The following is a 16715-nucleotide window of genomic DNA, read 5'->3' on the forward strand; positions in this document are numbered from 1 at the left end:
TTTTATTCTGGTCAGAACCTAACATCGTAGTTGGGAACATCAAAACTGTTTCACTCTTGAGAAGAGCAAATGCATATCATGAACAGTTCTTCTTTCTTGTTCCGACTTGACAACCGATGTTAGAATTCATGTTCCTTGAATAAATATATGTTATTTGATTGCAATACTACTCACTAAGTTTAAAGTAATGTAACTTAACCAATGATTGGTGGAAGGCATTTGGGCATGAGGCGAACCCCTCATTTATTTATTCCTTATAATTTACGATGCTAACTTAATTTAAAACGATTTAGTATTGTGTGATTTTGCAACTACATAAGACGAATTTGCTGCTGTATGATATATAAAACAACTTGGACTAAATGATCCTAGAGGGTATGGAGTGAATTAAGTTTCGCTTTCTACTCGATTGGACCCAGGTATGGAAATTCATATACTGACCAACCCAGGTCGACATTCTTATGTATAGATCTCTGTAGGGATCCATCTGACATGTATTTACTAATCTACCGTTCTCAAGGAATAGGCAAATATAATATAATGACACAATATGTGTCGAACTAATTCAGCTTCAACAGATAATCATCAGAAACGGTTATTCAGCTAGATTTCACGACACGAATTTAACATCAAAACAACATGAAAAAGCACTCACAGTTTCAAAGGTAATTATAATACAACATTTTTTCATTTAGGCAATTCAAATACAGCTCAGTAAAGAAAGCATGCTCAACTTAAAGCCTTAGAAACTTCCTACCGATGAATTTAAACAAATACAAAACTTATATGATCTAAGTACTTTAGCTAACTATTTCAGACTAATTAAAATACAATGTAGTGCACCATATTGGTACGTTAATTAGATCAGCAAACGATTGATCAGAGTCATCGGTCGGGATTCAGGAGGCTAAATGTCATGACATTGGTTGGCTTCCGGTGTCCAGTGTCAAAATATATCTTGAATAATGTCTAATTCAAAGAATGTTTTCACATGGGCAAATTTTAGTAATTAGTCATTAATGTTTTTAAAATAAGAAAGATTGGTACACAGAAGAGTTCTCTTTTCTCAATCGGCATATTCCGTCTATTTTTAAAGCAGCACAAAGAAAATGACACAGGATTACTTCTATTGTATGTAAATATTAGTATAAACAATTCGATATGAAGGTAGTACCATAAAAAGCGATTGAAATAATGAAAAAAACAAGGAAAATTAGTCAACAAAATGGGATTTATTTTCATGAAAGTCAAAAGGCGTTAATCATTTCTAATCATTAAGACTGAAGTGCTTCAAAGGTATCGCTTCAAGTGTCTGGCTCATTGAAGAAATGAGCTAGGAACAATCAGAAGGAAAAAATGGTATCACTTTGTCAAATTTTTTATCAACGGTCTCTACTGTATGTCGATGTGCAGGCTTCCAGGTTGAGGTATAAAAAAGCAGTTGGAATAAAAAATTCTAAGATGTTTGATGATATAGCTCAAAATCGCTTGCTGAAGCACAAGTAAACTCATTTTTCTCATCTCAGTAATGTTAAATCCTAACAATACTTTTCTGTTTTGTATAAAATAAGAATGCCAGAATTATGTAAATTTGTACTAAGTGAAAAACTAAAGTTTTAATAAGCGAAGATTTATTGGTAAAGTTGAACCGTAGGGGCGAGTAAATGATGAACGTGCAAGTAGCTTTAAGGTCACGGAGCATATATCAAACAGCATATTGTCTACCGATGATGAAATAAAGAATGGAATTAAGGTTAGATCTTTAATCATGAACTTACATCAGCTACAATGAACCAATGATTGTGATCACATGGATGAGTGTCATTCCTGCAAAATCCAAGATGCATTACCTTAATTCGTTCATTCATAATTCTATCTTCTGATTGGATGAATAATTCATCATAATTCGTCAACCTCATTTAAAATGTTCTTCAAGCTCAGTTATAGTTCGACTTGATCAATTTTTTAAGTAGATAAAATTCAAACATGGAGAATATTCGGTTGTTGAAATAAAATAAATACGTTTGTTTGGTATACTACTTCAAAAGCTTGATGTATCAGTGATAGTCTTGATTGGTTTGTGAGCAAAGACAGACATCGTGCTTTGTTAAATGTATGAGGCCTTAGATAGTATTATAAACTCATTCCCACTATTAGTTTCATAGTACTGAACTTTGGATTTTACACTGCGGCGGTGAACAGTTATTCAGTTCCGACTATCTGGTTCTTAATCATATGTCGCAATTAAGTAGTGCGTACCACGTGGTCAAGTTTCATGGTCAAGTGTGTCCAGTCGATTATCTTTTGAGACATTGTTTCGTACATCTAATATCGACAAATCATTTAATTAATTCGTTAGAACACAATTACTAGTCAATATAGGTCATGAGACAAAGTGGACGAAAGTAAACAATGAAATATCTCTTGTGTGAACCATATTAATAAACAATAGCCTTTATGTTCTGAAATAATTCAACCGCATACTTTCCTGTTCATTAATTTTCTCAGGTAAAACTAATCCATACGTAAAAATCAAGCACAATGGAAGTGTTTTAGCTAGAAGTCGAATGATTCCAAATAGTTGTAATCCTGTATGGGATGAAAAATTTTGGTTTCGTTTATGGAGCTTAGATATGCCAATAGAGGTAAGTCATTGTTAAATTACCCAGATTTTCTTTATTTCTGTTTAGTAATTATTAAAGTTAATCTTATAAACTCAGAATAAAGAAATATATTTTTTCTCTTAGTTTTCAGTCAAAGGATTCAAGAATGATATCACTTTACAGTTGTACTGTTCAGTTTCAGAGATTTCTAAGGTTTTATTAAAAAGATGTTTTATTATGAACCAAAATGATTGGTATTTTAAGTCTGATTTCACAAGTGAGATGAATTAACTTGTTTACTGATAGGAAGGCTTTGAGAATTACAATAAAGCCCTCAGAAGCTATAAAGGAGCTGAAGAGATCCCATCTAATCAGAGTCTAATAGAGCCTTCTAGAATATCAACATGACATACTACAATTAAAAGATAGCATAACTTGCCTCCATGCGGATTGTCTGAACTATAATGATATTATAGCCAATACTAATAACTAAAAATACCCACATTTTTCTGTACGTTATTGATTCTTTCCCAATAATCCCTTCCAGTGTATCATCTGCCTTCGCATTTGCGACCGTTGGGTCCCACATGTTCGAGAGCCGTTAGTTGTATATCGTATGCCAAGTAGAGAACGTAACATCTTCCTTAAAAATACAGCCCATTAACTCTTGTATCGTAAACTTTGTACACTGAGCCTTTTAAACATTGACATCTTGGATGCTAATAAATCCCCAGATAACTTCGACTTTTAGACTGAATGGAGAAAAGAAGTAAGGATACATAAAAGAACATTTACTTAAAAATTTGGATTCTGCGAAAAGACAAGGATATTTATAAGCTTATAGGTCAATTGATGACTCTAGAAGCTAAAATTGGTAGTACATTTGATAATTGTCCAAGTAGAGTACTATTTTTCTTGAGAGTTTCCAAAGAATGCTGATTTGTCAATATATGTTTAGCGTTTTTCTTAGTTTTCGGATAATTTTTACAGAAAACCAACGTTGACTCTTTACATTGTGCATCTAACTTCATCCAAATATGGTGCAGCTATTTTCAAAATAGTCAGCAGTAAGTGTTTAAAACAAACCTAAAGTTTGACGAACTTCGTCGTAGAGCCTCAGATATCTACTTATGAGTGTGAAGCATTTTCTTATTCGCGATCAGGATACAACAACACCTCTCCCAAAATTAGTCTTTTCTGTCCAGCCTGTGTCTAATGGGATTCGCTTATTTTAAACAGAGATAGGTTATACACTTCATTTCCGTTGTTATCTGAATGGTCATTCTAGTCTTTCACATTGTGCAGCAGTTCCAAGAACCTATATAAGTTGCTATTCTGGCTGTCAGAAGTAGCATTAGCGTAATGACTTTCTAAGAAACCCAGCCTTCACCACATAGTATCATAACTCTTGTATACGTAAACCCTTCAAATCTCAGGAAACAGTTTAAATGGTTCAACTATTCATTCCTGGTTAGTGTTTTTAGCAAGGTTCTTTCTCACGGATTTGGTTTATTAACTCAATGCCCAACCGTCATTCTTTACCCGGACTTGGTATCAGCAGTAACTGTAGAAGGATTCCAGATGGAGTTGCACTTATAGTTTGTTTAGAATAGATGACCTACTTAAGAAAAACTGACTAATATAGATGTATATTTGTTTTTCAATTATTGTAAAAATAAAAGTTTATATATATTGTGATTTACATTGTTTCATGTGGAGAAATTATAATAAATGTATATTTAAAATGTCTACAATACAAACATTAGTCTAGAACAATAGTAATATTTAGTTTAGGTTTGATGACTGCCTATGACTATTAACCATATTTTCAAATCGCCCTCATGTATAATTGATAATATTCTCAGGAAATATAATGACCATGATAGAATGTATGTATTGACTCACTTGGTGTTGTTTACTTGTATCTTCGCACGGTACTGGGTTCGAGTCCCAGAGTGAATATCAACTCTGAGATGCAGGTACATCCAGCTGACGAGCCCCTAATAGTGGGAAGCGCGCGAACTGGATCCCACTGCTAGCCACTATCCATCTTTATTTGTATGTATTGAATATTTTAATGATATTGTAAAAAGGAAACGTTTGTTTACTTATGTTTACTTATAAATGATAATAGAAAACTAAGCATAAAGAATATGATTTAAAAGGGAAGAATGAACAGAAATTAAAGAATTAGAAGTGAAAGAGCTACCAGGACTTAATATTTGAAGGATGATATCTAGTCATTACACCTATGCTCCCAATCCTCCTTTGTTTACCCGGACTTGGAAATGACAGTCATTTCAGAAGGGCTTCAGATGGAGTGACCACTAATGTTAGTTAACTATTAAAATATATATAAGCGAGGAAAATAACTTATTTCGAGTTTATTTTTTAAGTCTTCTATTTATTCTATGTAAACGATTCTGAAGAAAGTTGACTGTAATTTTTCTTAGTCCAATCAATTTCTCAAGTTTCATGTAAAGACTATCAATGATAGTTGATCAGAAAATGTATTCATAAAATTTGGTTCTACCAAGGCGTTTAGATGTTTGATTCGAAGTTGGCGATCTATTTGTTCATTGAAACATGAACTGAACATGCATCCTAATATACAAGATTGTTTATTTAAAGAATAAGATATCATGAAGTTAATCACATAATGTGTTTTCCTTGTTTAAGATACAAAACATTTTATATGGTGCAGGTGCTTTTTTAAAAAGCAGGTAACAACACGAACTGGCTTTAGTTGTGTAACAATTAAAAACTATGGGCCGCTGGACGGCTGTTTTGTGCAGTTTAAAACCCTCCAACACCTCGTCATCACCACAAAAACAGAGACAGGACCAAGGATTCTCATTCTTTACTATTGTAGTGTCGGTTGATATGTTAAGCCCATATACTTTATTCTAGCTTCTGGACAAGACAATTTGCCTATCCATCTCGAGTCACGTTTGACCTTGTTAATAACTCACCTATTAACCCTGACTATTTTTATATGAGTGTATGTGTGTACACTTTTTATCTTATTCATCACATGTCTGTAATTCATTTTTATCTGACTATGAATATTGATTAACGCTTGGTAAAAGCGAGTTGACTTATCCGCCATCTCCAATGTGTGTCGTTTCTTCCTCGCTCGCTCCTATTCGCTTCATCCCTCTGATACCCTGTCCACATCAATGAGTGTACAAAATATATGTATTCTAGATCCATTCTCCTATTTGACTTATTTAACTCCGCTATTCATCAATGCGGATTAAGTCATGTATCACATACGAGGATAGACAGGATGTATATTTTGACAATCAACCATTCATATAATCTAATTGGAGTCAGATCCTAACTCAACACTACAAGCACATTACCGTTAGATTACTCATTTAATATCTAATAACCAGTATTTCCCACTTCATTTATATCATGATATTGCTTCATCGTCATTATCCACTTGTGTAATGTTTAATTATGATTGAATTCCATTAGTCACAGCCGGTCTCTCTAAAACAAACCAATAATTCCTCTCTAGGGCTAGGTCACGAGTCAGCATAAGATGAATAATATTATTGTTCCTTTATACAAACGCCTTTCTACATTATTTTACTTTATAGTTGAAAGTCTATCATCGTGATCCATTTAAAAAAGATTCATACATTGGTCGAACACAATTTGGCCTGGTAGAGTTAGATTTAGACAAGTAGGTATATATTGATATGTTTAAAAAAAAGAATTTTTGTGAACTTATTATATCTTTATCTTGCTCATACAGTCGAATTAATGATTGTAATCATGTTGACAAAGTGTTGAGGTTGCTTTTCCTATGAGATACAGAATACATTATTCATGAAAGTTTTTAATCTTCAATTCCACAAGATTAAAATTGTATGTTACCCCTTATTTAGTGTGTTGATACAATCATTGAAATTATGCTGAGTTTTAAAGTGACATCAAACTTCAATGGAACTTCCAAGAATTTAACAATGTCAATGGATATAAAAGTGAGGAAGGATACACACTTAAAGTTTAGGTGATAATGTAATTATTTTGGACTTCAGGGTTTTGTTTAAACTATTAAACTTGAAGGATTTACAGTGTTGAGATTTCTATGTCAAAAATGATAACTTGGTGTGATGCTCTGTTATTTTCCAGGTAGTGATACTGATTTTTCTGCTTAGCGTTTTTTTGGCGAATTGGTTTTCTACGGGATGGGGTCGCTTACCCCATGCCCAATCCTCCTCCTTTATCCGGGCTTGGGACCGGCAGTAGCCCCCGGAGGAGCTACAGGCGGAGTTACGAAACCAATATCAAGTTAACCATAGAATTGTCGACAAAGAATGTACTTATTCATTTATACGTTTCAGAGGAAATAAATTTACATAAGCAAATAATTTCAACTTAAAAATTTTCGAATTTAGTTCTTTTCAAAATGTAATTGTTAAGATCATGTTTTTTGAGATGGTGGAGAAAATTTGTAGACCAGGTAGATGATTTGTTTGGGGTTTTATTCTCTGAGATGGATAGACCAAACTATCAAGCTCAGAGAATCAAACTCCACCAAAATCACGTTTTTTTAAAAGGATATCAGATGTGCGGCATAGGATCATATCAAGGATAGTAATTCCGCGGTCAGGTTGTGCAAAAAATCCAGGAATTATAGCCGAAACTACCATAAAAATATCATAAAATCTTAAAAACCTCGGGATACTCAGATGTCATTTACTCTGTTAGGCATAGAGACCGAAATATAATGAACAATTTAAATAGGTGAATAGGAATGAAACTACAACACGTTGTGCAAACAGGAAAACAGATTAAATGTCATATGTTGGAAATAACCGAACGCTGCAAACTAAATTTGAAGAGTAACACACACGGTAAAAACCACTCGGTGAGAAAAAGAAAGTGTAAAAGGAATCAGAATATCGGAGTATGAATATAATCGGATAAAATAAAAGGCTTATTGTCAGTTAGGGGTTGTGAAAATTATTGAATTTCATTGAAATTATGAGTCAATTTAAGTCAAACCACCAGTGAAGACCCGAAAGCACTGGACGGCCTTTCGTCATATTATGGGACTTCTCGGCACTGTACATCCACGACCTCGTGTGCGGAGTAATTATTATTTGGTCACCAGTGACTAGCTTCAAGTGGAAATTTCCGGAGCTCTGGTGAAAAGCCGTGACTAATGGATCTAATACATGTCGGCTGTGAGGCAGTTACTCACCAAAGACAATGAAATATAGTGGCGAAATTTTATAGATTGATTGAAGTTAGATATTAAAATACTGTCGAATACCGGCTCCGTGATCTAAAGGTTAAGCGTTTGAGCGTGAAACCAGAGGTCTTAGGTTCAATCCCTGCGTGTGGGATCATGGATGGTCACTGCTTAAAAAAGCCGCACTACGATGAAATGGCCTCCGAGTACTTTAAAGTTTTCAGTGGTGGTTCATGATTCCAAATAAGTTTATTCGTTAGAATTTGAAATACACCATCATATTTGCTGAAGTTATTCAAACTACTGACTTTTATTAGGTAACTTAACTATTAGGAGTAGTCAATGGAAAGAAGAATAAATTTCAGACAGCTATAAATGGAGAAAACAGTTTCCCATGGAAGCATTGTAATAGTCACCATGAAGTATATAATGTTATAGTTCAGACAAGTTCATTGTCTGCATGATCTCTAAAATAAGTTATTAAAAGAAAGTGTTGGTGATACGTAGTTATGATATAGTAAGAGAGGCGACCTAATTTTAGGAATAAAATTAATATTTTAGAAATGAAAATGATTTTATTACTCCAAGATAATTTTAGTCTAGAAGCTTCAACAAATGAAGAAATTTAGAATCCAATCAAAACGATAAATATTGTATCCCGAGAGATTTAAAATTTCTATATTTGACTTTACATCACTAGTTGAAGTTGAGTGCTACCAAAAACTCATGTGGTATAAAGAAAACTCTGCTCGGTTAACAAGTGCCTTTAATAATACTTCATCTGACATTACCTCATAATTAAAATGATCTTTGCTTACTTGTTAACACTAAACAACTATGAAAAAAAAAGGCAGAGACGAGACATGAAACATTATTAATCACCAACAATAAATCCGAAACAATATCTCAATATATTGTGTTTTGAATGTTTCATTTATGTTGATCAATAATTAAGTTTAAATAAATTGATCTGACTGGTACTAGATATTAATTAATCAATAACTTAATGTTTAAATGGGTAGGATATACAATTAAACTTATGTAATCAACAAATGCAATTTTAGTTACTAAGTCATTTAATTAGTTAGACATTTCTGATAATTATTGTGTTCACATCTAATATCAATAAATGAAAAAAATTCAACTTTCATCATTCATTTATTATTTTAATATTTTCAATAGAGAATATGAATTTATATCAAAATTAGAAAATGATCTAATGAAAACTGTTAATTCAGGTGAAATCAAATTCTATGTAACATTAAGTGAAATTAGTGAAACATTTATTGATAATTCAGAGTGTAAAAAGTTAAAAAAGAAAATGAAAGAAGAAAAATCACGTGTATTTGCTACGGAATTCTCATCACAACTACCTGGCACAAATTCATCAACGGTAAATATTGTTCGATTTATTTTTTTTAATGTATATCTCATTGTGTAAAAAAAACACAAAATACTGTTATTGTTATTCCATAATATTATTATTAATATTCGAGGCTGGTAGAAATTATTTTATCTAAAGTTGATTAAATATTGAACCAGTTTTCTGATTAAGCAACTTATTAGTATAGAGGAGTCCTAGATATCCTGTGTTTTCATCACAGGAATATGTTGGCTGGTCCAGTTTTTAGTCAATAAATGATATTCCACAAATTAAGAATATACTAGAAGATGATCAAAATAGATTGAATTTATACATGATAAATAGTCTCTTTTGTGTTTATTGTATCCTGATGGGTCTATCTCTCCTCGCTGACCAGTCACTGCCTACTTTCTTCAGACACATTAATTTCGGACACTTAGTTTTGTTACCAGGATGAAACGATGTTAAATAAAATATTTTTTCATTGATTATATTATATATAATTTTGCATTACATATGTTATATTCATACTAATCATTCGGTTACTGGATATTATTAAATCTTATGCTTTGTATCTTACTGGGGTCTGTCAAAATATATCGATCATATTGTTAGATTACCATGAAGGTATATAAGTCATCAGGCTTAGTCATAAAATCTATAGCCAACCCAATGGATGGTATGACTTTGATAATTTACTAAAATAATTCCTTCAAAATTGAAAATACTCCGTTCCTGAAGAATATTGATCATCAAAAAAATGATTTTAATTCTGGACTCCTGATAATTTCACACAAATTTTATTGAATTTCAATGTTTGAATTATTTTTATTATTAAATTTTTGTTTGATTTAATCTTACAGCTCATTCAATCTGATAATTATTCTGTAGCAGAAAATATCGGCGTACCAATTGTACGTTCAGGAATTATTAATAGTTCAGTTGTAAGTTTATTATTATTATTATCACTAAGAATATTTTAAAAAATCCAAATTATATTACTAATGACTGAGTGACGTGGTTGTTTTGTTTCTTTTCAAGAAAACCTTGAATTTTATCACTAATACGATTGAGTAGATTTATAATAATTCTATAATGGAATAATGATATATATGATTGTTACCCTTTCCAGCTGAATATTTCACTGAATTACAAAATATTAGAATGTAAAATCTAGTTCATCACTTTGATAAATAAATATTTAAGAAAAAATGTCGCTATTTACACATAGTTTGGAGTAATAAAAAAACTATAGTGATAAAAAAAATCAATAAATTGTTATTTTGATTAGAAGAAACCTAATATCAATCAATATTTACAGTGAAAAAAAAATTTTTTTCTACCTAATTAATCAATGATCTAAAATGTTGATTTACATTGTACCCATTTCCTGTCCTATTGAATTATATGTAATAACAGTATTTTTAATCACTTCTTGAAATAGATCCAACATTAAGACATTTTTATTCTAATATAAATAAAATATTGTAAACAGTAATTGATCATTGTTGTCAACAGAATCCAAGTGATATTGTTTGAAATTATTAAACCATATTTAAATGAATATCATAGGTTAATGTTGTTGTTTTTTTAATTATAAATACTTGAAATCAATTTTTGCAAAACCTTAATTATTTAAGCATAGCTCTATATAACATGAGAGAATTAATGTTTATATTGTTATAATTAATTTCATAAAATCGACTTGTATTTAGTATAAATTTGAATAAAATTACTTATTTTGTTCAGTAGTATATTTCATTTCACAAAAAAGTGTGGAAAATTTAAATATATTTATCTTTAGACATTAATTAGGAATAATATATTTGTAAAATCTCAGTGAATGAATTTCTAGTACATCCAACGTTTCGCCTGGTAATCTGGTCCAAGCTTTTTCATTCGCTGAGATTTTACAAATATATTCTTCCTATTTAATGTCTTACATCAACTGAAATACTGTGAAACTATTCGCTCTAATTTAGACGAAAGTTCTTATATATTTATCTTTAGTTTAAGATATTCAAAAATTATCGAATAGAGTATTATGAAAATAAAGGAGATTTCAAAGTTATCAATCGTTGAATAATTTCTACGTAAAATAGAAAACTTAATTTTTTTTAAAAATATATATATATATATATCAATTTACAGTATAGGATAAACCAATGGGGTTGGAAAATAGAAGAACAATTACGTTTAGTAATTTCCGTAAGTGATAATACTTTAAAAAACCATTATTTTTCAATTCAGAGGATATTTCATTCATTTCAATCAATTCTGGAGAAAAAAATTAGGCTAAATAGTCGTCATATCTATATATGGATATATTTGAGTTTTATTGGAATTCTATGATCTCAAGTAATCATTTTCAGCATTGACCATCTTTTGAATATACAATGTAGTAGTTGATATTTTGAGTTTTTCTTTCCTATAAATCTGTTGTCTAGTTGGAAAAATGTTATACTTTGAAATGAACTATGTGCTCGAACTCTGTAATGTATAGTCAAATAGATTAATGGCTATGGTGAAATATTATTTATTGAAATAACATCATTAACAAATATTATGGAGGAGAATGACATTGATTGTTCTAACGTGATTGGTTAGTGTATTTATGTCGCACTGGATTAGATCAGAAACTATTCACATAGACTATTGATCATACTTCTTACTTCCATATTGATTGTGTTTTTGGCTACATGTAAAGTATGTTTTCCCGTAGTATTCAACAAATAAGCACAAATAAGCGAAACCTAGATAAATGAAGACTGTTAATAGATCTCCTCTAATCACTAAACAACAAAATAATCAATAATTATAAATTTCAGTTAATTATATGTCGGCTTCAAACCACTTGATTACTAGCAAGTAGTTCCAACAAAATAAAATTATGAAGACAAGTTTAGTAGAGAAATCGTCATAATTGGTGCTCATTTCATTCTTCAAATCATTGAAGGTTCTCCACTACAAAGTATGTCAAAGAAAAACTGATACTACTTTTTTGGGTTTCTTATGGTTATTTTCATGGTTTTTATACCACTTTCGAAGAGCTTTGTACACATATTTGGTTTCGATTTAAACTTACAGACAAGTTCTCAGCAATCTAATCCACAATCTAATCAATCAAACCATGATTCAACAGAAATCGTGGATTCTACAGAAGATTTACAAAATGATGATGGGCAACCAAATTTATCAAAACAAGGAGACAAATCGTTACAAAATCGTATTGAAGACAACTGGACGGAACGAAACCAATCTTTACTACCTCAGCCTATATGGCCGTATAATTTTTACGAAGGTACTAGCCTAGAGTTGTACACTAGCAAATGTCAAGGTGATACAAATGAAAGTATTGATAAACTATATACATTGAATAATGAAATACAAATGGAGAGTTTGTTTCAACAATCCCGTTTAATAGTTACGTTGGTTGGTGCAAAAAATTTAAAAGTTCGAACTAAACTAAAGAACGTTGTTCCTGTCAGTGAAGCCGATAGTTCTAAGACACTACGTGGTCGATCAACAAGAAGCCATTCAGATCATACACTAAATGGTTTAGATGAAGAAAAAAACAATTTACCTTGTCCAACAGCATTTTTAACTGTTGGAACCAAAACACATCAAAGTAAAGTAGGTTGAATAAATCATACTTTATGGATTTAAATATTCTCGGAACTGATTGTCATCAATAAAATGTAACATTTAACAGAATCACTTCTCAAAACAATATGTTGAACTGTATTGATATATCTTGTCTTAGCCATGTCAAAGAAAATACTTTTTATCATATATTTTATTATTTAATAGATAAACTGATATTTTTCCATGTTTGAAGAAAACGTCACTGTAATTTGTACAGCATCAAAATCAATAAAATGCTGTACAACGGAAAATAACATACAAATATAGTATAACTCAGAACAGTTCTTCAAAGTAGGACAAGAAGGCTATTGAATTTTGATGTTTTCGACTCACACTTGGAAGAATAGTCATATATGTATATCATACGTCACCTTAGTAGATAAACACATTATCTTACTGAAATAATATCACTTTAGCATTATTTTTTCATAATGCCCTCTTATTTATGAAAAAAATATTACTAGTGAGAATATCTTTGTCTTAACTTCATTTTCATTTTCATAATACCATTGGAAATTCTCGTCTACCTCGTTGTTTCATGTTCTATATTCTTTGCATCAACCAGTACAAATTTTAATCCTTACATAACTAGCACAGCTTGAATACAAGGTTACGTGGTTGACTTTTATTTTAATTGCCTGTAGCTTTATACCTGTTAGATATGAGTGAATTAATGGAAAATTCACTGTGTATTAATCACATACTTTTAATTTACGGTATTTTTATGGTGACCTAATTTTAAGTTTTCATGTTACTTATTAAATGCTCATAGATGACTTAAGGTTCGTAAACTACAGTCAACTTATTACATACTTGTTATTCAGTTTTGTATTCAAAATGACTTAGATATGATTTCGTGTTTGTGACCTGTGGTCAAGTTACTGATTCATATTATCATAAGTATTCTGACCGGTATTAGGGGTATAAATGATCTAGTACCTGGTGTCATTAATATTATTGCCGTAAGGCAAGTTCATGATAATGGGCCCAATAATCTAGTAGTCCTACAAAGTAGGGTTATGGAAGATAAAATAAAGCGGTAATTAATGATGATTAATTACAAGTAAGAGTAAAAAATTTCAACAAAATTATTTAACTAAAACTTATATAAGCAAAGATAGATAGTGGTAAGCAGTGGAATCCAGGACGCGCATTTCGTCCCATCTGGGACTCGTCAGCTGGATGCCCATACATCTCAGAGTTGATGTTCACTCTGGGACTCGACACCAGAACCTTACGTTTCAAACGCCATGGCGTTATCCACTCAGCTACTGAGTCCTGATAGCCACATATGCCAATAAAAGACTGATCAATTGCAGTCCTAAATAACAATGGGAAGAAACAAGTAAACAACTAGTAAATAAAACATATATATATATATATATCTTGGTTAGTAATTTGTAGGTATTGAATCATTCAAAATGGAAAAAATATGCCAAAAGATGTAAATTTTGGGAATTTTAGAGTTTTACTTTAGATAACCTATTAGTTTTAGGGAAGAAATGTTATTTGTAATACCATTTTAAATGTGGTGAAAAATAGAAATACACGTTTTATGAGCTAGTTTGAGCAAAGATACATACTGGCCATACTTCTGAATACTTTGAAGGGATTTTTAGTTCGAAAAGTGATTGGAACTATTCAAAATGGTGAATTAAACCAATCAAAACACTTGAAAAATATACTTTTTCTTTGTTGTTTACACCTAATGAATATTTCTATATTCTCATTAAGCTGCCATATTGATTGAATTTGAATAATTCCTATCAAATGATGAGAATACATTTTACAAGATAAAAAATGTTTAAGTTTCAATTAGGAGGAGTAAAAAAAAGTTTCATATTTAATTATCAGTTACAATTTTGAACCTAGAAATTAATTATTTTGATGGTTTTTCGTTATTGTGAAAAGTTACATCTAAACAAATTGATGATATGCGTTTTTTAGTTTTGAGCATTTGATTAGTAAACAGTTATTCATTCCTGGACGTAGTTTTCACTTGATATCTTTAGATAATAGTACTTAATCGTTCAGGTATATTAAGTGGCTCAGATTACCAGAATATATATTTTTATCTATTTTATTATATCAGTCATTTGTTTCTTTTTTTAAATGTTTGCTGGTTTAAGGACATATTATGGACCTGAGATTTATTATTGTTACTATTGATAACCATGGTGTTTCTGATATTTTAAATGGTGTTGAATTTGAATTCATATGACATTCAGAAATGTTATCACTCAACTGTTAGGATCATTAATGACCTCCAATAAATGTGAAATATTTGCATTCACTTATCACATACTAGTTGTTAGTGGGACATAGATTGGATTAAAGCATGTTTTATGCATGATGGTGTTGCTGCGCGCTGATTGGCTAATTCTAAACCGATCAGCCCGGGCATATTATTGGAGAAAAATCTAGAAGCTTCTTATGTATATACTATAAATATGAACGTTATTCAAACTAGTGATTGCTGTTCACATACCATTGTTATTTTGAATACAATTTCATTCCAGTTCAACGTGTTCTGATTTTGGGGTCTTGTCGAGTGTCATCGTATAAGAATACTAAGCAATAGGAATAGCTGGGTCGTTTATATAGCAAAAATACAATTATAACACTAGTAGTAATTACTTTCGTATTAAGCAGATCTTAGTGCTAATCAAATTCTACTGATCAAGTTGTAGAATGACCATTAGTCGATGTAACTAAAAATCACAGTGTGTCCGTAATACTTGAACCGTTGCAATTTTTTATTGTCTCTAACTTTCTAACATAAAAATATGCCGAATTATATATCTGTATCAGTTGTATACTTTTCATGCGTCATATTTATACCGACAAGGTTGTAATGCATACAAGAAATCCATTATGGAATGAACGATTTGAATTTCGTGTTCGTCCTGGAATGAGAACAGTACTTCAATGTGAAGTATTTGATGATTCACATCAAAATACCAATCTACTCGGTCGGTAAGTTATACTAGAAAAGATTTGATTAGAGTTACTTGCCTCGTTTATTTAGATAGATACATACAAAGCTTAGTGTGGTTACGTCTAGCAATATTCATATACATTAGAAAACTTTTATAGTTAATTATGATGCTCGGATGATGATCGTGGATCACACAAATGGTTTGTATTACTGTTATATTTTCTGAAATAAGTGATTTATTATTGCGAGTTAAAATATTACACTAGACATCATAAACAGCATCAGCTTTTGGTCAAAAAATCTAGTCACCAGATAAGATATGCACAGTAATACTAACAATCTGTTCAAATGATCTGATATGGTAGTTATGATGATTACGAGAATCAATCATGGGAGTTAGAGAAAGGCCTTATAAATCTACCATTGAATTGACGATTAACCAACTGAAATCTAATTATGAAGGTAGTTTTTATCACTGAAGAGCTATTAAAAGACTAAGAACAGCTGATGTCAATCCATGATGAAAGTTGTTTTTTCAATTAAACAAATTTCTTAATTTTTCACTGAACTAACTATAAAGTAATCTGTCTATGTCGTTTAAAATGTTTCATTGGAATAAATGTTTTTGTCTTCGTTATTGTCTACACAAACACTAACTGACCGTTAAATTAAGCCATAAAGAATGGTGATGGCTTTATAATTAGAAAACATCACGAATACGAGGAAGATTTTAAAATTCTGACACTCAAACAAATAAACTAGGTGACAACAAACTTACACAGTTGGTTATAACGAAAATTTGTTATGTAATGAACGAGAAGTCAGGTGGTAAAACGAATTCATAGGTTAGTACAAAATTGCAGAGTTTTTCGATAAAATGTGAAAAACATACATTAGGTACTTCATTTGCGAATCTTCCATGCAATGTCCTTCACATCCCTCATGATTCTTTCA

At 31.0% G+C, this 16715-nt stretch overlaps 1 protein-coding gene across 1 annotated transcript in view; it reads left to right on the forward strand.

The window, feature by feature from the left end:
* The window catches only part of Smp_130920 (mctp-related), a gene marked incomplete at both ends in the record, with an annotated part of 32944 nt that overhangs the window by 4143 nt on the left and 12086 nt on the right, over positions 1-16715 (forward strand). Inside the window, 6 exons of the mRNA XM_018792949.1 lie at positions 2509-2645; positions 6212-6297; positions 8998-9208; positions 10042-10122; positions 12266-12811; positions 15672-15799. Of these exons, the coding sequence (XP_018647510.1) occupies positions 2509-2645; positions 6212-6297; positions 8998-9208; positions 10042-10122; positions 12266-12811; positions 15672-15799 (1189 nt within the window). The remainder of the gene's footprint in view (positions 1-2508; positions 2646-6211; positions 6298-8997; positions 9209-10041; positions 10123-12265; positions 12812-15671; positions 15800-16715) is intronic.

Source organism: Schistosoma mansoni, chromosome 1 (assembly GCF_000237925.1).
Source record: "Schistosoma mansoni strain Puerto Rico chromosome 1, complete genome".
Lineage (NCBI taxonomy): Eukaryota > Metazoa > Platyhelminthes > Trematoda > Strigeidida > Schistosomatidae > Schistosoma > Schistosoma mansoni.